The sequence below is a fragment of the Dendropsophus ebraccatus genome, chromosome 11 (genome assembly GCF_027789765.1).
Source record: "Dendropsophus ebraccatus isolate aDenEbr1 chromosome 11, aDenEbr1.pat, whole genome shotgun sequence".
Taxonomy (NCBI): domain Eukaryota; kingdom Metazoa; phylum Chordata; class Amphibia; order Anura; family Hylidae; genus Dendropsophus; species Dendropsophus ebraccatus.
In genome coordinates, this window is record NC_091464.1 from 38,710,014 (window position 1) to 38,733,464 (window position 23,451).

Sequence of the window (23,451 nt, forward strand, 5' to 3'; positions counted from 1 at the left end):
GCTATATAAACAAAAATTATTATTATGCCATTGCATTCCTCCAGATATGGGGTTCATGTGATGAAGGTCCTGAAGAGCACTGCCATTGCTAAAAAGGAACATGTGACACCGAGTGCAACAAACCAGTAGGAATTCAGACACCAAGATATTGAAATTAGCCCTGAGGAAGGGGGCCAATTAGAAAAGACTCTCTCACTGCCAAGACCGCCCAGTGCCATGACACGTTCTGTCATGTGTTGGCACTGAATCAAGGACAGTAACATGTATTGTCAGAACACAATTTTTTTTAGAACTACAGAACTTCCTGTGCAGCTGGAGAGGTGGTCAAAGTCTGGGAAAATGACCAGACTGGAACTGGCAGCACATGGGTGGTATGTATAACTTTGGGAAAGGGACAGAAAGGGAGAAGAAAAGTTTTTAACTGGAGAACTCCTGTATATCTTGGATTTTGTCTCAATCTTCAAAGGGTAACCAATGGGTTCACTCTAAGTACAGAATTATGAGAAGGGGTGTTGGGCTGGGAAAGAGAATGGATAGAAATCTATGGGGCAAGGAAGACAACATTTTAGTGTGCATTTGCTTTTTTTCCCCATCAGCAATTTGATGCTATTGTCCAAAGTGACAGAGAATACTTCAGAGAATGTATTTTTCACTTGATAAATAATTTTAAACCAGAAGAAAAATTAAAACAATTCAGGCACTTTAATACATTAATACACAACCTTCTCAATTCAAAACTAAAACAGAGACCTGAACAGAAACAAAAAAATAACATGCTTTTGCTAAGGAAAAGGTGTAATAAATATAACACCCCCATCTATGGCAAGACTATTTTTTTCAGCCTTGAGTTTTATTTTTGCAAAAATGGTAAATGAGAAATTAGCAATATTCCATCTGAACATGGTCATTAAAAAACTGTGAAAACCGTAGAAAATTTGTGCAGCAATCCACTATTGAGAAAATAGTTTTTCTTTTTATCAAGACTATTGTTTTTCTTTCTTTTTTTATTAGTGCCGAAGCTAATAATAAAGCCCTGGAAAGTCAAGTATCTACAATTGGAAGCTCTAGTAGGTAAGAGTCCTCCTGACTCTCATGGAAGTAGGTTACATCCTTGTAGCTGGGTCCTTCCATCCCTGTAGAGAGAAACAGAATATGCTTGAATAATACATCGAGTACATTGAAATGCTTAATATCACTCATATCTGTACTAAGGGCCCTATTACACGGAGCAATAATCTGCTGAATCAGGCACATTTGGAAGATCATCGCTCTGTGTAATAAAGACAATGATCAGTCAATGACAAAGACTATCGGCTGATCATGTCTTTTGTTCCTGACCTAAAATCATTGACTGCCAGGTGCGCATCGCAGCACAACGTATAATAGAGATGCTAAGCTGATGTATAATGTATAAGTTTATTATTTTACACTTAATTGTGCAGCACTTGCCTAATAACTGTAGAATACTTACTGCACTCCCTGCAGTGTCTGAAGTGACAGACCACTCAGCCAATCACCGGGACAATGCCGCGGCCAGTGACTGGTTGAGCAGCCTGTCACGCCAGACACTGAAGGGGACGGGCTCAAGCTGGCAGGACAACAGGGAGCCCAGAGAAATAATTTCTCCAAATACCTGGAGAAATCTCCCATGACTTCCCATGGAGGGACAATGGGAAGAAGTCCTGCAGATGACACCCAACTAGAGATGAGCGAACCGGGTTCGGGTTCGAGTTGATCCGAACCTGAACGTTTGGCATTTGATTAGCTGGGGCTGCTGAACTTGGATAAAGCTCTAAGGTTTTCTGGAAAACATGGATACAGCCAATGACTATATCCATGTTTTCCACATAGTCTTAGGGCTTTATCCAAGTTCAGCAGCCACCGCTAATCAAATGCCGAAAGTTCGGGTTCGGATCGACTCGATCATGCTCCAGGTTCGCTCATCTCTACACCCAACTTATCTTTGGGTGAGCAACACTGGTTTTCTAACCTGTACATGCTATACTATGTGTATTTTATGGCTCAGTTCCTATTCAGCATCAATGCACGAGACACACCTCTTTATAACAGATGCCACAATACACGAAGGGGGCATCCCTCATATGTTTCCACGTGGGGGGGGGGGGGGGGATCCTTAATATGTTTTGGCACTGCCCCAAGCCGTTCCATTAGGAGGGGGGGCGGGGGTAATTTTGGCCATATGTAGAGCCTATTTGGTAGACTACAGCAATCCCCACTGATATTTTGGGATATGCAGATGATCTGACCATTAATGTATGCAAGCAATTAGCAATCACCTGCATCCTATTTATGGCAAGAAAGTTAATTGCGTAACATTGGCTGCAAGAGGAGCCCCCCCACTGTGACAGAGTTCATAGGAAAAGTCAATTGGTTGATTAGTATAGAAAGGCATACGTATGAAGAGAGGAAAGCAAATCGCCAAATTTCACAAAATTTGGAATCAATGGCCGGATGCTCCTGGCCTTGCGCCCCCAGGTTCCTGCACATAATGTCCACTAATGTCAGTAGTATAGAGACTACATCATGGGTTCTTTTTCTGATATCTGATTTTCCTGTGTTTTTATGTACACTGGCTAGTTTAGGTGTAACTTTATTCTCATGTATACAATGGTTTTACCCATATTGTGAAAAATGCATGTTTCATGGACAAAGGGACGTTCTTAATTTAAGGACAGTGAAGGGATTTTTGGGGAGGTTTGAGGGGGTCTGCCCTCTCTGGGGTTTTTCTTAAAGTTTAAAGCTTTTATTTTTTGGAAAATGTTCAATAAAAATACTTGATTAAAAAAAAAAAAAAAGTAAGAGGGAATCTTGAGCATGTTTCGGTACATCCAGGTTCATGGCAGCTAATTACTGGTGGCTGTAGCAGTTGGAAGCAGAGTACCCCATTAATTTCTTGACATTTTGTATCAATAATTTTAATTCATATACTTGGTCTGTGTATGTAATCCTGGACAGCCCCCTGTAACCTTCACACTATTTACTGAAACTTTGTATCGCTGATTAATTCTATACAATTTTCACATTGTGTATTTACATTCTAGCTGTTGAAGGGTATGCTGCAATGATTTCTTCTTCTAATGGCAAGAAACTAATGTTTCTCCTTGAGGAGAGCACCATAAAGATGTGTGCACCTTCATAGGCCATTAACATTCCACTGGGAATTGTGGGAAGAAGGACACTCGCAGAAGCTCTCTTGTGCCACCTTTTGGAGACAAGCTTCTAATGGCAGGTAACACTAACTCGGATAAGGGACAATGTTATTCTGTAAAAAAAGGATATGGGAGAAGACAAAGAGAAGCCACCATATTGATTGTTTGGCCAATGCGATTTGATCTAATATGCAGTAACCAAAGTATCTACAGAATTAGGCAAAATACTGGGATGGTTAATTCCCGAAAATATGAGTAATATCGCATTCATAATAAGATTTCTCAGGACAGTTTCCATTTATCTAAATCGTATTGAAGAAACTTGGATACATGTAGAAGTCATTTCTAAGTTTGACGTTAATCTCTAAGGAGTTAACATAGGCCTTTTCTTCCCTTCCTGGCTAAGGTTATGACAGAAGTAATAGCCCATGCCTTAGGAGTGCCATGAATCACCCCCTACATGTAATGCCAGACTCATTGTGGACAGCCAACAGCTAATAAAAAAATAGGATGGAGATGGTTATATCATTACAAAGTTAAATTGGGCCGAAAGTAAGCTTGAAAAACGTCTGAGCAGGTGAACGTAATGTCTGTGGTTACCACTGGGTGTGGATTGGATGTCCAATGGAAAACCAAAAATCCCAAATGTGGTTATGCAATGTAACAAGATATTGGGAAGTTAGCAGTAAAAGAATATATTTGCCTTTAACATTTGCAGAATAATTTGAAAGGAATTAACTTTTTTTTTTTATTATTTTTTTTATATTAACCTCTAAGCATTACCCGACATGCTATTTCGGTGGATGAAATCTATCACTGGCGACATTTCTCATGCTAGTTTTATTTTATTTAAAGCGACTCTGTACCCACAATCTGACCCCCCCAAACCGCTTGTACCTTCGGATAGCTGCTTTTAATCCAAGATCTGTCCTGGGTTCCGTTTGGCAGGTGATTCAGTTATTGTCCTAAAAAACAACTTTTAAACTTGCAGCCCTGTGCCAAACTGGCGTGGCCTAGAGTGTCTATTCATTAGGCTGGCACAACCTCTCTGTCCCTCTTCATCATTAGAAATGCTCCAGCCATGTATTATCCTATGGATCGTTAAGGCACCTGTGCAGTGTTCACTGCAGAGGAATAGGAAAAATCCTGCCAGTGGCATTCCTAATGATGAGAATGGTGGGGAGGAGGGACGGAGAGGTTGTGCCAACCTAATGCACAGACACTCTAAGCCACGGCAGTTTGACACAGGGCTGCAAGTTTAAAAGTTGTTTTTTAGGACAATAACTGCATCACCTGCTGAACGGATCTCAGGACAGATCTTGGATTAAAAGCAGCTATCTGAAGGTACAAGTGGTTTGGGGGGGTCAGATTGTGTGTACAGAGTTGCTTTAAACTTTTGTTCTTTCCTGTCCAGAAGTTGCTATTTAGTTATCACATAGTCTGATGTGGCTTCATAACTAAGGTGCTCGGAGTCTTCATGCCCGGTCTACTGATTTGCATTGTCTTTACTGTAAGGGATGTAAACAGGTATTAAGGGTGGGCTGCATTGTATTATTCCTTGTTTGTTACTCCCACACCTTTTATTTTATGTTTATTTTAGCAAAAGTAACTTCAGAGACTTTTGTTTGTGAATATTTGATAAGAAAAAATTATACAGCCCTGTGCCTTATTCATGGCTGCAGTTCTCTCCCTCCTCCTGTCCAGGACAGAGGAGGAAGCTGAATGGAAAAGGCCCACAAAGGGTCTGCCTCTTTGAAACATGCAATAGTGACAGTACTTTAAGGCTCCTTAACATGGTTACATGGTATGCTCTGTCTGATCAAATAGTTTGCCAAGATCCTCATTTTTTTTATATCTGTAGAGCAAGGTTTTATTGTGTGTACCCAAGGGGGAGTATATACGGTTAGCACTTGCACCTGTAGGTTGCTGTTTCACTCTTTTTTTTTTTGTCAGTACTTCAAAACACGTTTTCCTTTATGACCTTAATCCAAGGTATGTTTTCACTGCTCCTCCAGTCCTCTATATCAGCGTTTCCCAACCGGGGTGCCGCGGCACACTGGTGTGCCGTGAGAACCCGCCAGCTGTGCCGCGGGATCCCGGTCGGAAATTAGAAACTGTCCCTTTAATATCCCTAGAAGCTGCGGCCGCGCAGCCTCTAGGGATATGCCGATGGATTGATGTTCCGCCCGCTCACACAGTGAGCGGGCGAAACATTCAATCGCGCACAATGTCAGAGCAGGACCTGTCAGCGTCCTGCTCTGACATTGACTCCCATAGGCCGCGGCACTTCATGCCAGCAGCCTATGGGAGGCCGGGACGTGACCTCTCCGGCAGGCGTGATGATGTGACGTCATCACGCCTGCCGGAGGTTCAGTCACCGCGGCTCACAGGACGGAGCCTGAAGAGGAGGGAGAACACACAGCGCTGATTAGGTGAGTATGATGGTTTGTTTTTTTTTGTTTTTTTTTTTAAACTATTGGTGCATATTGGCATACTGCAGGGGGCATTATATGGGGGCATACTGCAGGGGGCATTATATGGGGCATACTGCAGGGGGCATTAATATATGGGGGCATACTGCAGGGGGCATTAATATATGGGGGCATACTGCAGGGGGCATTATATGGGGGCATTAATATATGGGGGCATACTGCAGGGGGCATTATATGGGGGCATACTGCAGGGGGCATTAATATATGGGGGCATACTGCAGAGGGCATTATTATTATATGGGGCATACTGCAGGGGGCATTATTACTGTATGAGGGCAAAGCAGGGGGCACTTGTACTCTGGCCTCATGGCCATAGTACGTCTCATTGTACCCCTTTATACTGCAGTTATATGAGCCACATAATTATCAGCACCATATACTGTGGCTATACAGTGCACATCACCACAGTATATGGTGCTGATAATTATGTGCTCATATACGTGGGACTGTATGTATGAGTTTACATGGGACTGTATATATATATATATATATATATATATATATATATGGGAATACATGGGACTGTATGTATGAGGTTACATGGGATTGTATATATGAGGGGGTTATCCTTTTTTATTTCACTTTTTTAAAATGAATAATTTATTGAAAGGATCTCTGCCTGGCATATGTCACTCTTGAGGGCTTAAAAAGCAGCTCTTGTGGTGATAAGAAGCTGATTTAAAACCCCCAAGAGTGAACTCCGTGAACTATATGTATAATATGTACTGTTTTAGTGTCATTTTGTGCCATTTTGGTTGGTGGTGTGCCCCGGGATTTTTTAAGTATAAAAAGTGTGCCGCGGCTCAAAAAAGGTTGAAAATCACTGCTCTATATAGTCCTGTATTCAGTTGTGAGGGAATATGTATCTTTTACAACATTTATGTGCACATGTATAATGAAGTAGGTGAAACCTAGGATAGACTTTGCTTCCCTCTGTATTTAAAAAACATATTGGCTTTAAGCAAATCACTTCTATTGATTATATAGGTTGTACCTTGTAGGGTTTTCTGACCTCATCTGAATGTTCAGAATGACTCCTTGAAGAAAAGAATTGATGGGAGTTTTCTCTGTAGCTTGAACCCTGCAATATTCCAGAGACAGAATAAGAAAAGCATTGAAGGACAACTATAGCCGCGTGACATGGGCTTGATAATTGCAGGCAGCATGTTTTAGAGCACGAGGGGCTGACTGAAGCAATCTTTTACGGAAAAAGATTTAGAATGACTAATATACTAAGTAACCGAATCAAAATAATCATATTCTAAATGATACATTTTGGTGTAATTGTCATTCTTGGTAGATAGATAGATAGATATCCATTCACGGAGCAGTGGCTCCTGCACATGATGGCGGCAATTTATTTTTTTTTCTTTAATAGAAACCCCTGGGTTCTTTTTAAAAGGAGAACATTTTTATTAAAGTTGTATTGCCCCGCAAAAGTTATACAAATCACCAATATACACTTATTACAGGAAATGCACATAAAGTGCTTTTTTCCCTGCACTTACTACTGCATCAAGGCTTCACTTCCTGGATAAAATGATGTCACGACCCGACTCCCAGAGCTGTGCGGGCTGTGGCTGCTGGAGAGGATGATGGGAGAGGGATGCTTAGTGTCCCCCCCGCCATCATCCTCTCCAGCAGCCACAGCCCGCGCAGCTCTGGGAGTCGGGTCGTGACATCATTTTATCCAGGAAGTGAAGCCTTGATGCAGTAGTAAGTGCAGGGAAAAAAGCACTTTATGTGCATTTCCTGTAATAAGTGTATATTGGTGATTTGTATAACTTTTTTTTTTTTTTTTGGGGGGGGGGGGGGGGGGGGGGGCGCAATACAATACTTTAATAAATATTTTCGCCAGACTTCTCCTTCTAACTCAATTACCGAAATTAAGTACAGCAGATCCATATATTGTTGCACAGTAATGCCTGCCTTGGCATTTAAGCGTTAAATGAAAATTCCTGACTTCATGAGTCACAGAAAGTTTTTGTCTTTATTTTTTAATTTCCAGACTAATCCTGGTAATGATTTTCTCCATCATAAAATACACTTAAAAGAGGAAAGTGTGAGTATGTCCAGTGTCAGTGAGCGCTGCTCTGGTCATGTACACTGAATGGCGATATATCTGGGTGTAGTGGTTAAACAATCGGGACTGGCTCAGATTACAGATCCTAAATCAACATGCTCAGACTTGAAAAATGAAAGTCACATTTCCGGCATTAATTAGTAATCCTTCATTAACCTGATTTCCAGACAATGAACTCCCTTGTTTTATGCTAGGAGCATTACAACATAAACTGCACAAAAACACTTCTAATGAGCTAATGCAATACTCCACAGGCAGACAAAGATGACCTAACAAACTCGTAGGGAAAACAAGATTTACTGGGGAATAAACTGGCTGAAATTAAAAACTGGATGCTACTTCAAAGAACAAAGTTTATACGTCTGTGCTATGTCACAAGGCTGGGTTATATGTCTGAGAGCCCAGAGAACAAGCACTGGCTACTCCTGTATGATGTAGGTAGGATTAAATGGAGGACCATGCAACACTCCTAAAGCATACACTATCCCGTTTTTAAAGGGGACCCACCTTATACATTACTAGTGACAGATGAGATAAAATGGAGTTGTCCTAAATTGACAAACCTGATCAATTGGTGATCAAGTTATTAGGGACCACTGCACAACGGTCCTGTAGTATCTTCCCCTACAGCTAATAGAAGGTGACCTGAACCATGGATGACCATGTGTCCTAATATACAGAGGAAATGCTGATCCTTGTATAGTAAGTGTGCCGAGGTGATAACACATGTTGCATTTGGACATTATAAATATTAGACATAGTGGTCTATTTGGTATCACAATCTTCCCATATGAATACACCAGGATCCTCCCACTGAGGCTCTCCATGTTAAATAGGCCGGGCGTAATTCGGAATAGTTGGGCTCCTGGACCTGGACTACCACAAACCCACCAAGTGTAGTCATAACATTTAACTGCAAATGCTTGTCAGGATATATGCAGCACCCTGAAGGCTCACTCAGCCACTGGGTGCTGCAACTGATCACAGCTAAAGGGGGGCCAGAGTATTACAGGAGTGATGCAGCGGGCCCCATAGCAGTCGATATAGCTGCTATGGTGGTAGTTATGCCCCTGTAAATGAGGTAAAAGTGATGTCCGACCGCTGGGACCCCTACTGATCCTGAGAACAGAACAAGAGAGTACAAGAGACAATACCAGAAGCAGAGTGAGGTAAGGTATAAGGTGTTTGGGCAATCGTCAGCTGTCGGCCACACATCACTATGACACATAGCGATGTACAGTCGGCGCCCGGCGATTATAGGTCCAAACCTAAACCAACGATCAGCCGATAATCATTTCATTGGCTGATCATTGTCTCTACTATACAGATTTATAATTGGCTGAATTGGCCTAATTCAGCCAATTATTGCTCTGTGTACTAGGGCCCTAACTTTATATATCTGGTGCTAATAGACTGGTAATTCAAAATAGGAAAACAATGGTCTACACTACAGGATTCCACATTAAGGCTACATTCCCCCACCAGGCAAATACATACATCTAAACCAATACCCCTTTGTGTTCTTCAACAGCCGTGTGGTGTTGCAGATGATCCCAGCAACACTGTGCAGCGATTTATGAATACAAGGGGGTCACTGGCAGATGTGAATGGAGTCTAATTGTTCAGGTATGTTCACACATAGTGTTAGTGGTAGCTCCAGTTTTAATATTTTGTAATACTATGATGTCCGGACCATTGTCTTGTACAATTTGCTGAATGTCATCATTGTTGACCAGCACTACTCTTCTGGCAGCTCTAAAGGATCAACCCTTCTCCCCCACCTCTAACATGAGATGTCACTTTCATGCCCACCTTAAATTAGGTAAAGGACTAAAAGAAAAAGGTAAACTAAAACAGACATTATGTGAAGACAACAATGAAAAAACAAATATATGCCAAGAATCATGTTTGTCCTCTCTTGCCATGAGTTTAGTTGTGTATGCAAATCCCTGCTGACAGGTCCTATTTAATGATTTTTATTATATTTCTCTGCAAGCATACAGGAGGTAAGACAGCGTGATCCAGACAATAAGCCTCAGCCAAAATGGGGAAACAAAGAAAATAAAGTTCCCAAGAAATGACACTCACCGGAGGCCTGCCCACTGACTTCTGGAATGGCGCTCTGCCCCCTCTTGACATTTTCGGAAATTCTCCAGTTTCATTATTGTGTGGTTTGTAATAGCTGCCTGAAGCATCACTTGACAATATAAAGAGAGAACAATTACCTTTGTGTTCAACACAACATGTCATCTATAATACTGAGAAAAAGGACGACTAAGTCTGCCTTACATTCAGCAGCATCATATAGAAAACAATACATAGGTTACATGGTTCCTTGGATGTCTACGATATCCAGGTGTGTAGTGGGAGATATATAAGCAAACCAGACATCTATATCATAAAAATGAAAGTCTGTCTGTCCTCTATAGACTTCCAAACGCCTGAACAGTTTGACCCTAAATTTGGCACACAGATACATTGGGTGCCCGGGAAGGTTATTGCGAAGGTCCCGTCCCCGTCAGATGTACAGGAGGGGAGGGGGAGGGGAAGGTGGAAGAGCGGCGCCCCATAGAGATGAATGGGAAAATCTCCTCACTGCAAACACAGGTGATATAATTAGCTGCAGCAGACACGGCAGTTGGAGCCTTAGCAACCAATAGGATTACTGCTTTCATTTTCACAGGGAGTAATGGTTGCTAGGGAAGCTGCCTCACAACATCCACAGTAATAACTGGTAGACCCCCTACTCCATCTATACAGTACATGTATACAGGGCCCCCTACTCCATCTATACAGTACATGTATATACAGGACCCCCTACTCCATCTATACAGTACATGTATATACAGGACCCCCTACTCCATCTATACAGTACATATATATATACAGGGCCCCCTACTCCATCTATACAGTACATGTATATACAGGACCCCCTACTCCATCTATACAGTACATGTATATACAGGGCCCCCTACTCCATCTATACAGTACATGTATATACAGGGCACTACAGGTATACCAAACTGTGACTGGGTAACACTGCTACACCAGACCTGACCAATACCGCTATACTGTAACTGGATAACACTGCCATACCAGACCTGACCAATACCGGCAAACTGTGACTGGATAACACCGCCACACCAGACCTGACCAATACCGCCATACTGTGACTGCATAACACTGTCATACCAGACCTGACCAATACCGCCATACTGTGACTGGATAACACCGCCATACCAGACATGACCAATACCGCCATACTGTGAATGGATAACACCGCCATACCAGACATGACCAATACCGACACACTGTAACTGAATAACACTGCCATACGGGTAAATACAACCCTGCAGGTATACAGGACACTACAGGTATACAGGACCCCAAAACTATACACTACAGGTGCACGGGACCTCCACAAAACTATATACTACAGGTATACAGGACCTCAAACTTTACACTACAGGTATAAAGGACCCCAAAACTATACACTACAGGTATACAGGACCTCCACCAACTATATACGTCAGGTATACAGGACCTCCACCAACTATATACTACAGGTATACAGGACCCCAAACTATACACTACAGGTATACAGGACCCCAAAACTATACACTACAGGTATACAGGAACTCCACCAACTATAAACTACAGGTATATAGGACCCCAAACAATACACTACAGGTATACAGGACCTCAAAACTATACACTACAGGTATACAGGACCTACACCAACTCTATACTACAAGTATACAGGACCCCAAAGCTATATACTACAGGTATACAGGAACTCCACCAGCTATATACTACAGGTATATAGGACCCCAAACTATACACTACAGGTATACAGGACCTCCACCAACTCTATACTATAGTTATACAGGACCCTCAAACTATTCACTACAGGTATACAGGACCCCCGAACTATATACTACAGGTATACAAGACCTCCACCAATTATACACTACAGGTATCCAGGACCCTCAAACTATGAACTACAGGTATACAAGACCTCCACCAACTATACATTACAGGTATACAGCACCAACTATATACTACAGGTATACAGGACCTTCACCAACTGTACAATGCAGGTATACAGGACCTCCCTCAACTATACACTACAGGTATACAGCCCCCCCCAACTACACACTACAGGTATACAGGACCCCCCCCAACTATACACTATAGGTATACAGCCCTCCCAACTATGCACTACAGATATGCGAGACCCCTAAAAACTATACATTGTGGGTATACAGAACCCCTCCAACTATGCACTACAGGTATACACTAATTCTGATTAACTCAGATGAAACAATACCTTTAGCTTGGCCTCCTGGGCACCTTAGAACAAATCTAATTAACACACTGACACTTTATACCCGGGCAGCGCCGGGTACATTTTCTAGTAAGAATTAAAAAAGAGGAGTCCCTACTCTCAATCTACATCCCTGGGTACATTAGGTGTGGTTGTTAACAAGAAAAACTACTAGAGCTTAAAGGGGTTGTCCGGCGATAAAAAATTATTCACAGAATAACACACATTACAAAGTTATACAACTTTGTAATGTATGTTATGTCTGTGAATGGCCCCCTTCCCCGTGTCCCACCACCCCCACCCGTGTACCCGGAAGTGTGGTGCGCTATACATTACCTGTCGCGTGCCGACCACGGTCTCCGATCGTCAGCAGTGACGTCTTCTTCGGGAGCTTGGCGGATCTTCCCGAGTGCCGGCCGCCCTCTGCAGCGTCATCCGAAGCTCAGCCGCGATTGGCTGAGCATAACTGTGCTCAGCCAATCGCGGCTGAGCAGCTGATGACGTGGCCGCGTCATCACCCGCTCAGCCGCGATTGGCTGAGCACAGTTATGCTCAGCCAATCGCGGCTGAGCTTCGGATGACGCTGCAGAGGGCGGCCGGCACTCGGGAAGATCCGCCAAGCTCCCGAAGAAGACGTCACTGCTGACGATCGGAGACCGTGGACGACACGATATGCGGTGAGTATAATGCACCACACTTCCGGGTCTAGCGTGGGTGGGGGGAAACACGGGGAACGGGGCCATTCACAGACATAACATACATTACAAAGTTGTATAACTTTGTAATGTGTGTTATTCTGTGAATAATTTTTTATCGCCGGACAACCCCTTTAAAAGAAACATAGGACTAAAGTGTCTTCAAAAAAAATATTATAGATGCAAGAGACAGAATGAGGAGGTGATAACACATGGACAATTCATCTCTCTATTACTTTTCTATTATGTAGATTATGAGTGTCCATACCCCCCCCAATATCAGAGAGCCATGTATGTTTACAGGATATGGAGAAAGAAGAAAGACAACCTGTCACAAAAGCCAACATTGGCATTGCTGTCCTCTTCACTGTGCAGTCTCTGCTTTCTTCTCCTCTCTATATCATGCCGCAAATCATTTGGATCTTCGATTACTCTATGACTGACCTGGAAAACAGAAAAGGAGTTAAGGTCATGAATTTTCCATGTCTTAAAGGGGGTTTTCTTGACAAAAACAGACTGATGAGCTATTCACTGGATAGCTTGTAAGTCACCAATCGGCAGGGTGCCGGCACCTGGAACTCTGCACAGTGATCAAGTGAATAGGAGCTGAGGAGCAACTGCACATCGCTACCGCTACACAGAGAATGGAGACAAACTCTGATGTGTAGTGTGAGCCCCCGGACAGCTGATCGATGTGAGCGACAGTATTGGAACCCCACTGATCAGTGGTCAATGAGCTATCCTGTGGACAACTCAAATCAGTCCATTTGGCTGTAAACTCCCTTTAAAATAATGTATTGCAATGAGATTCCTGACAAACCTACTGAATATGATCTAAACCAGGTTTTATGTCAAGTTTGATAGGTCTTTTTTTCCTTTTAACCATACGGATCCTACACAGGTTTAATGGCCAACTCAACATCAGGTGACTGAACCATTCTCTACTTTGGCCAACGCGATATGATGAAGAGATGAGCACAACTCAAGCAGACTTGAGTCCGAATGTTCGGCATTTGAAAATAGGTGGATGAAGTTTGATGCAGCCTCTGGCTGTATCCATGATTTCTGGAAATCCTTAGGGTTGCATCCAACTTCTTCAGCCACTGTATGCCAAGTGTTCGGACTCACGCAGGCTTAAGTTGTACTCATCTCTAGATATGAGTGCTGCCCTCCACTCAGTAAGGCTATGTGTACACACAGTATTTGAGACTCATTTTGCCTGTAAAACCAGATTTTTTTGGAGGCTCATGATAAGCCTTTATTTAAAGCCTTTTATTAGATTCTATAAATTTGTTTCAGCCAGAAAATGTGCAAATGGAATGCAGAGTTTTTTGATGTTTCATGTCTCAAAAAGCATGCCAATTTACTTATCAGGTAAGTAACTGGGCAACCTATACAGCATGTGAGTTGCCGCCTTGTGGGACTCACCTCAGGGATCTCACCTATCAGAAGAATGGGAGTTCTTTGTAATTCACAGCAGACCTCTACATTTAAATCTATGGGACTTAAGGAGCACTATCTGGGGGGTCCAACAGCTGGACAAGGTGATGTAGAAGGCAGGCATAATTGACATGGACATATTTGTTTCATGAGAAAATCCCCAAGTAACATCACATAATTCTATCTTTAGGACTGAATATACGTCACGCGGCTGTAAATGACTTGGTTTATTGCTAGAAGCTAGATTTCCGATAAAGTAAATAATGTTTTTCTAGACATTACTTCCTTCATTCTGGTATTGAGCAAGGGCCAGACAGGTTGGTTACTGTGTGAAGAGTCAAGTCAGAGGCGGGTCCACCTTCCTCACGCAATAAAAGCAAATACTAAAACTATTAACCAGGAATTTCCTACAGACAGACATTCCTCAGTATGAACTTATTCCACATTCTACATATCATAAAGTATACATTCTATCCTAGGTAGTCCCCATGTACTCGTAGACACTCTGCAACATAAACATTACATTACAAGGATGCGAAAATACTTCCCGTTACAGATATAGCATCCTGGTGAGGTCTGATTAGTCAGAAACCCACCCTTCCTGAGACCAGATTGGTTTTATGGGGGGATTTATCAAACGGCACAGGCGGTGGAAAAAGTCTGCACTAGTGGGGACCTTTTAAGACAAGCATGTGTAATGCCGGCCGTGGTAAATTAAACCCCTCCCAATTGCCTTCATTGATGGTGGAGAGCCGAAACCGCAAGTTTACTTACCCTTGACTAAAATGAATGCCAATTACGGAAAATGCGAGTGGGATCAGACTCACTTATGGGATAACATAACAGCACACACCATGATGCAACGCATTCAGTCAATGCTTCAGGACTTAAATTAAATTTCAAATTAAAATATGGAGGTAAATGGGGAGATTTATCAAAGGGGTGTAAAGTAGAACTGGCTCAGTTGTCCCTAGCAACCAATCAGATTCCACTTTTCATTCTTCACAGATTCCTTAGAAAATGAAAGGTGGAATCTGCTATCTTTAAAAGTTTACTGTAAAGAGGCTATCTTTACAGTTGTGACAATGGATATAAAACTGGATTTTGTAGGTACAGTACATGGCTGCTTTACTAATACCTGTACGTCAGCATTTGTACCAGCTGATCTTATTTTACAAATGTTCTCATCTTTGTATTTTATTAATAGCAAATCATCATATGCATTTCAAATACACAGGTCCACACAAGTCTATACATGGAGCTGATGTTTACCAGTGTGACTTCAGTTTTGTGGAACGTCTTATTCTGAAGATCTTCCAGAGAGATATCAATTCTCCTGTAAGGTAAGATGAATAAAAGAATAATCCAGATACATTTTTAGTTTTGTTATGTCATCAATTATTGCCTACATTTTAGCCCCTTTAACTGCCATGATAACCCGTAGTCTTTCTTAATAAACTTCTGTAAAGAGTCAGCATCCAACTTAAAAAGACATTGGGGAGGAGCAACATGAAGACAATCCCACTCATTTGGCTGCTCTCAGCCAATCAGCATCACCAGTAGTGATCTTAGTAACACTATATGCAAAAGAGGAGCCCATGGAGCCTCATTGAAGAGTCTCAAAACACAGGACTAGCCAGATATCCCTCCGGGAAGGACCCAGCCAAGGGGCAGCTCCTGTTAGGAAACCACCAAAACCACCATATTAAGTGGCCCTATAAGTCAATGTAATGACAAGGGATAAACCAAGGCTAGGTTACCATCCACATACAGCTGTTTCGGGGTGTTGCCCCTCATCAGTGTGGAGCAGGATTCTGGCTAGGTGGGAGCAATGCCTAGTAGAGCCATAAGAGAAACAGATTGCTGAACTCAGGGAGACCAGCCAAACGACAACACTGCCGGCTGCTAGTGAAAGCGCTCAGTAACACTATGTGACTGTCAGCAGTCAGTTATCACACTGCTCCTTCAGGTGTCCTCAATACATTTTCCACACATACTGTCATGGACCTTGAAAAACAGTATTTGTGATGTTCAAATTATAGTTTGTAACAAGTATTTTCCCTTTGAAGCATCACTTGTAAAGGTGAAACTAAAGTTAGAAATTAACATTGCAAAACCACTGTCAGCTTCAGCCAGAGCGGTTTTCGAAGACTACAAGATCAAACAGACACTGAGGCGGTGATATCATGAAATATCTAGGACCTGTATTAACATGCTGCCACCTGGTCAAAAGTCACATGACATTACCTGTGAATCTCTGGATTGAGCTGTGCGGTAGGTTTCTTAAGGTTCAACTCTTCCTTATTGCTTTCTGCTTGCAGCTTGGAGAAACGTTCATGAAGTGACATTTCAGGAGACTTGAAGTGGTTTGCTGTAAATAAAAGGATTAACATTTTATTTGTAATCTACTGAAAAAAGGGAAAAAAAATCTAAATATATCTACTAGTTCATTCACTGCATAACGTGTATTTTATTTTTGGTGTAATGCACATTCTGGTTCATGACAAGTACCTACCCCCTTTCCGGCAATACTGAAAAAATGCCTCCCACCCAGAGTGCCCCTTTAAGTCCAACAAGTATTTTCTTCAGCTGCTCATTTTACGCTATTTAGTAACATTTCAGACTCTGTAGACCGGTTAACATGAAAGCACCATAATTTTCCTGGATACCATCGTACCTTTCACTTCATGGATGATGGTTATGATTTCCTGAGTAAATTCAGTGTTTGGAGCATTAGGTCCCCCATGCTTTGGAGAACTTAGATGGTCAAACACGGGGTGAAAAGCATCCTTTCCATCCACTGCTACCAGGTCTTCAGACATCTGTCTCTCATTGAAAGTGGTACTGCTCCTGCAATGGTCAGAGCAGTTTGAACTTTAATACTTTTTCTTCTTTTAAAAGACATTTAGGTGGCAGCCTACTAAAAAAAAAAAAATCACAATACCTCATACTATATAATGAAAACCTAATGGCCAGGCAAATATGAAAACAAAATGACCAAAAATTTCCTAATATAATGCAACTTTTTCATATTGTATGCATGGGGTTTGCACACTAGGCTTAGGATATTAACCCCTTTCCGCACCCTAACAGAATTACAATTACGGTGCTTGCAAAGGTCCGGAAGTAATGGTGAGCGAACTTCAGAAAAGTGTCCGTGCATGACCATGTGGCTGAACCCAAACACTTGGCATTCACTCCAGGCATCTAAAGTAGTTGGATGCCGTCCTAGAAAACATGGATACAGCCATAGGCTGTATCTATGCTTTCCTAGCAGCACTAGGACGGCCTACAAATTCTCCAGACGGCCATGTAGCTGGACACGGACACTTCTCTGAAGTTCTCTTATCACTATTCAGATGCTGAGCCAGTAAGGGGTAACCACAGGAGCTTGGAAGTGACTGCTAGGCTCCTATTGTAATGGTTGGAATCAGAAACAACTGCGATCCTAGATTTTAACCCTTAGATGCCGTTGTCAATTGCAATCACAGCACCTAGGGCTTTCAAGCCTCTGGTTTGACAGAAATAAAGGAGGCTTTCTCTACCAGAGACAGACTCAGGACACCCAATCTTTGGCCCACTCTTCTGATACTTATTGGTATCTACTACTCTTTCAGTAAAGTAATACTTTCTCATGTTGCTTCTGATCTTTCCTCTTTTTTTTTTCATTAAAAACACTATAAAAATAATTATAGTGCACCATAATCCTTTTTCTACATTACCTTCATTTCAAATCCAGCATGTAAATAGCTATACGAAGTGGCTGTCATCAGGTTCTATGATGCATCCTAATGCATAGTTATGAATGGTGGAAGAGTGGACCATGACCACACAAAACAGCTATTTATACATCAAATTCTTAGGCCTTAAACGTTAATGTCTATTACTACAGAGTGAAATATGGCAAACACAAACTCCCTATACAGCTCCTAAAGAGGTGGAGTTCCCTTAAAATACTCATCACTGTGTAACGTTGCAGTAAGCGAGGTAACATTTTCAAGGAATTAGAAGAGCACCTCTTTTGAACATCTTTTTCAGATCTCTTCGGTTCATAAGTCCTCTTCCCTTGGGGTACTTCAGACTTTGGTTGAATGTCTTTGGAGTTACTCCAGTGTTCTTGAGGTTGTCTAGACAAGAAGAACTTAGGAAATTACTCCATTCATACTATATAAGTGAACATATACATAGCCTAGCCAAGACAACGCATAGCTCTACTCTGCAGTAAGCTCTGCAGAATCTAGGAATAGATTGTTAAGGATTATCAGTCAGATGTAGATGCTACACATGTAATATCCTGTCTGACATTTTCATTTTCTTGTGAAACAAAGATGATGTTAAAAAAAATAAATAAAAAAACTAACAAATGAGAACACAAAAACATAAAGAGATTTTGATGTGCGACATAGAACTATCCCCTTACCTGTTAAATACTTCTTGTTCTTTCAGGTCATAAACAGGATCCACATTGTTGTTGTAAATCTACATTGTAATATATGAAGCCACCCAATCATCAAAAACCATATAAAACTCTTATTTTCTTGGATTACACATTTCAGGAGCGGAGTGCATATCATATTATTCTGGGCTATAGGTATGTGAGGCGAGAAAAATTTCATGCGACTTTACATTAAACTTGTTTTTGGTTCAAGTTGATTTCAAGGATAGGAAGGACGTTATGGCGAGGTAGAACAGAGTTTGAGAATTTGTAGCATTTAATTTGGAAATGTTTTCTTTTTTTTTTTTTACCAGGAAACTCTAACTTGATTGAAGGATCTGCTGGAGAGCAAGGTCTAAAAAGTTGAAATTTGCCCCAGATTCGAATGAAAGTTTTTTTCTTTGACTTTTTTTTTTTTTTTTTTTTTTTTTTTACACAAATGATTAACAAACGTAATATAGAGGTTTCCGATAATTCGGTATGACTGTATCTAAAGGGTCTTTTGGGAAGGTCACGGCTCTTGATGTTCAAAACTGTTGATGTTAATGAATCCTGAGTATAAGTATTAGACGTCCATCTCCTTATAAGACTGTTATCACCCATTGCGCAGAATGTTAGACGATGACACCCCCAAAGAAAAAAAATCCCTTAATTGGCTTCGATTTGAGTGTTTTCGAGTTAGCAGCTTGTTTGTTGTTTTAATAAAGTCTCCCAAAGTCTCACATAACATACATATTATCATGATTGACAGAGCCTACGATTTCTCTTCCAGTAAAGTCGGTCCCATGGAAACTTTCTTAAATTTTCCCCCCGCTTTCTTTAGGGAATTAAAACAACATTTCTTCAATCATCAAATGTTCTAAGTCGTTTCCAAAGATTAATTGGTATGTGAAGTCACCGAGAGCGTAAGCCATTCTGCGAAAAATATTAGGCTTGGAAGAACAGTGTTCATATGATCCGCACGGCTGTCATGTATGATGGGAGCGCGACCTTTTAAGAAAATATTTTGAAGTTCTTGTTTTCCATTTTATTTTTCACTTTTATTTGATCTAGATTGCTTGTTGTTGTTTTTAGGTGACCATAAAATGAACAGGTTCCTGATCATTAGTTTTGGTTTCTTCTTTCATTCCACCACTGATTTTAGTTTCACGCATGAAAAATATTTATCGTTCTTTCAAACTTCTGCATCATCCTCCTCTTGTTTCCATGGGTGAAAGAAGCATGAACTTTTACCTCGCCCTCACAGAAAACCCAAGAAAAAAATAAAATATGAGATTAATTAAAAATAATACCTATACTTATCCACAGATTTCTTCAAATCCAAATTAGCCATGATAGGTTCCTTTTCACAATTAATCTTCGATATCATGGTTGGGTCAGAAGATTTTGGACTATGGTTATCCAAATGGCGTTTAGAACTTGGTTCCCTTCTGTATTCAGATGTTCTTCCACTTTCCTTGTGCTTATGATTTGGGTGTTTGTTATCCGTTTTGAACGTGTCTCTTTCAGGAGCTTTTCTTTCACTGTATTTAGTAGATGGCTCTAGTGGTCTTTCAGGAAATGTCCCCCTGTCACGGTTACTCATATGTGATCTGTTGTTTTGGGAAGTTCTAGTAGGAAAGTTTTTCTTGTCCTCATAGCGGTTGTGTCTTTCCGCACGGTCATGTGAAAACTGTGGCTCAGCATGTACATATGATGGCGATCTATGACTATAGTCATATTCTATCTTGGTAAGTTCTCCAGAATGTGTCTGGTACACAACAGGACTAGGATCTCTAACATCTAAGTCTTTTGACCAATTTTTGTCATGTGGCCGAAAAGTATGATCATCATTCCAGTGAGAATGTCTTGGTGGAGGCCAGTAGTCATGTCTCTCTGGTTCTCTAGTTCTCTTACACACTGGTTCATGTTCTCTGTACTCATGGTCCTCTGGATGTCTGTTGACATAAAAAAAAAAAATGGCAGTTAAATCAGATCAGAAATCCAAGAAATGTACACAATGCTTTGCCCCTTAACATGAGCCATAAGGCTATATATATGTTCCTACTGCCGATGTCCCGTACAATAGAAATGTATGTGTGTGAGGCTGCTTCAGTGTAAGCATCCCTGCACATATTAATGGGCCAGAAGTCAGGCATAATGCCAGGCAGCAGCAATCACAATGCTGCCCGCCATTAACCTGTTAAACACTGCAATCTAGAGATCACATTGTTTAAAAGGTGACTAATCTGGACACCTGCAGTCACAATTAGTTTCCCTGACAGGCGGTGGAATAATAATAACCTTTTGGATCAGCAATGTTATCATAGAGTCTACCTCGGGCAGACTATAAGAAGAGTGCTGATAATACTGATAAATGCTTTTTAATGGCATAGCATGGTCAGTATAAGCAACCTAATGATTGCTTATACAAGTCAAGTTATACAAGGTAAACTTAAAACATGCAAAATAAAAAAAAGGTTTTTAAAAATATTAGAAAATGCCTCCTCTAATAAATGCTTAGAATGTAAAAAAATAAATAAGAAAACAAATATATTAGGGGTTCTGGATTGTCCGATCTGAAAATATAACAATATTATTTGCGCATGGTAAGTGGTGTCAACAAAAGAAGGGAAAAAAACCCCACCAGGATTGCTGATTTTTTTAAATTATATATTAGACATCAATATACCAATAGAAACTATAGATCATGGCGCAAAAAAAAACATCTTTATGTATATGCTGTACAAGTCCAGTTTGGAGACACCTATTGTCGTGGTTGTACATTGTAGATCCATAATAAATACATACGTAATTAAGTATCAAACAAAAAAAGGGTCAAACCAGAATCTTTTATATTTTAGATTCTTCAAAGTAACCTGCTTTTGTGTCTGTGTGAATAGGCCCATAGAAACCTACGCGTCCTAAATTTGGCCGTAATTGTGGATCCACGATTCCTGACAAATTTAGGGTCAGTACACAGTTCCATTAAGTGCTGTGGGGCGGTCTGCTGCCACTACTCCTATTCCACAAAGGGATGGACAGCAGACCATCACTGTCATGATTGTATCATTTAACACGTTGAAAGGCATAGTGCATACCAGCCGATCGTTGCCTGTTGACGTGACCTATTAAACCAAACGATTATCATCCGAAACAGCTGGTAATTGGCCAAATACTGGCGATAACCACTTGGTGTAAAAGTACCCTTAGAGTGGTCTTTGTTTCTATGTGTGTGTTTCCCATTGTGAAGCAAGGTGGTGTGATGGTGTGGGAAGACTTTGCTGGTTTATTCAAAACTCAAGGAATGGCTATCAGAGTATTCTGTTGCAACAATCCATCCTATTCAGTGTGCACTTGTGAGGGACAATCATTTGTTTTTAAACCATACAATGACCTCCCCCCCCAGGCAATGTAAAGGCTATTTGACCAAGGAGGAGAGTGCTTTAAGACATGGCCTCCAGAAACATCCAGCGTCACTCTGAGCAAATTAAAAGAATGCAAGAGTGTACAAAGCTGATCTCAAAGCAAAAATAAGACTACTGTGGAAAATCTAATACATATTCTGGCTTGTTTAACAATTATTTGACTGACTGACGGTCATTACATGTCACAGAGATGTGTCCAAAGTTTTCATTGGTGGGGGTCTGGATGGCAAGACCCCCACCGATGACTAAAAACTGCTAATGGAACACCCACTTATGTGTTTTCTACAAGGAAAGTTTAATTCCAAGTGTTCACTCCCCCCCCCCCCTGCCAAAAAAAACCACATAGAATTAAAAGGTGTGTCCAAGCTTTTGACTGGTACTTGTCTGTTTTTAAAAAGAAGGAGCTCACAATAAAGTCTAGTACAGAATATCAACATATCAAAAAACAAATAAATCTCTACCTTTTGTGAACTGAGTGTCGATCAACAAACTCTTCAGACCTTCTGCGAGGTGGTGGTAAATAGGCATCTGTGTGATCTTGATTCCACTGACCATCATGGTCATGCCAGTCTCTATTGGGTTCTCGGTGGTAAGATCTGTGAAAAGTGTCCTCTCGTCTTGGAGGTTTAAAACCGTTTGTTTCAGTATGTGCGATAGGTTCTTGACTCCTCTGATGATGATCTCTGTGTTCTCTATGGCCATGTCTATTTTGATCCTCGGGATATTTATTTGCAAATCTCCTGTTGCCATCTCCTCGTCGATCTGGAGAATGCACTCTTTTAGGTCGATTGAATGACTCAAAGGGTGGTTTCTTTAAGTCTGTGGAAAATGTATCTGGCTCATAGTTTTTATCATTAAAACTTTTATATGGAGTCACCTTGGAATTGCTTTGTCCATGTCTTTCTTCTTCCTGCCAGTGTATGGGTCTTCTAGGGTCTCTATGGAAACCTTCACCATCTTGATAATGCTCTTGAAAGTGTCTGTGTCTATTGTGCTCTGGACTTCTATACGGGGGTGGCCTACATAAAACCAAACACAATAAAGTATAAGATGTGGGGCTAGATTGCATGCACAATATTACTTTGTGTTTACAACCACTTCTAGAGGAGCTGCTCCAGACAGTGCTCTCTATATACAAGGCTTTTGGCATGACTGGAACTCTCACCCTCCTTACTCTATGTGCAGTTCTTCACAAGCTTGGATGCTGCACATTTAATCTAAACCTGTAAAACGTGTGTTGTGCCCACTTTCTGCTCTAAAATTAACGTAGTCAGGGGACAGTGTCAACTAGATGGGGTTTCACACCAGTTGGGCCTCCTCATCAGGGCCGTATTAACATCTGCTGCTGCCCTAAGCACTGAACCTAAAGACGCCCCATCTTGGGAAGCGTGGGGGAAAGTGG

At 41.3% G+C, this 23,451-nt stretch overlaps 1 protein-coding gene across 2 annotated transcripts in view; it reads right to left on the minus strand.

Annotated features, from left to right (window-relative positions):
* Positions 1-683: 683 nt before the first annotated feature.
* The window catches only part of BCLAF3 (BCLAF1 and THRAP3 family member 3), a 43,639-nt gene continuing 20,871 nt past the window's right edge, over positions 684-23,451 (minus strand). For both annotated transcript variants that reach the window (XM_069944764.1, XM_069944765.1), the window contains exons 4-13: positions 22,511-23,068; positions 19,935-20,579; positions 18,224-18,334; positions 16,885-17,057; positions 16,455-16,578; positions 15,480-15,543; positions 13,096-13,211; positions 9,834-9,942; positions 6,657-6,743; positions 684-1,133 (exon numbers count right to left, since the gene is read on the minus strand). In XM_069944764.1, coding sequence (XP_069800865.1) covers positions 1,104-1,133; positions 6,657-6,743; positions 9,834-9,942; positions 13,096-13,211; positions 15,480-15,543; positions 16,455-16,578; positions 16,885-17,057; positions 18,224-18,334; positions 19,935-20,579; positions 22,511-23,068 — 2,017 coding nt within the window. In that variant the 3' untranslated portion in view covers positions 684-1,103. The remainder of the gene's footprint in view (positions 1,134-6,656; positions 6,744-9,833; positions 9,943-13,095; positions 13,212-15,479; positions 15,544-16,454; positions 16,579-16,884; positions 17,058-18,223; positions 18,335-19,934; positions 20,580-22,510; positions 23,069-23,451) is intronic.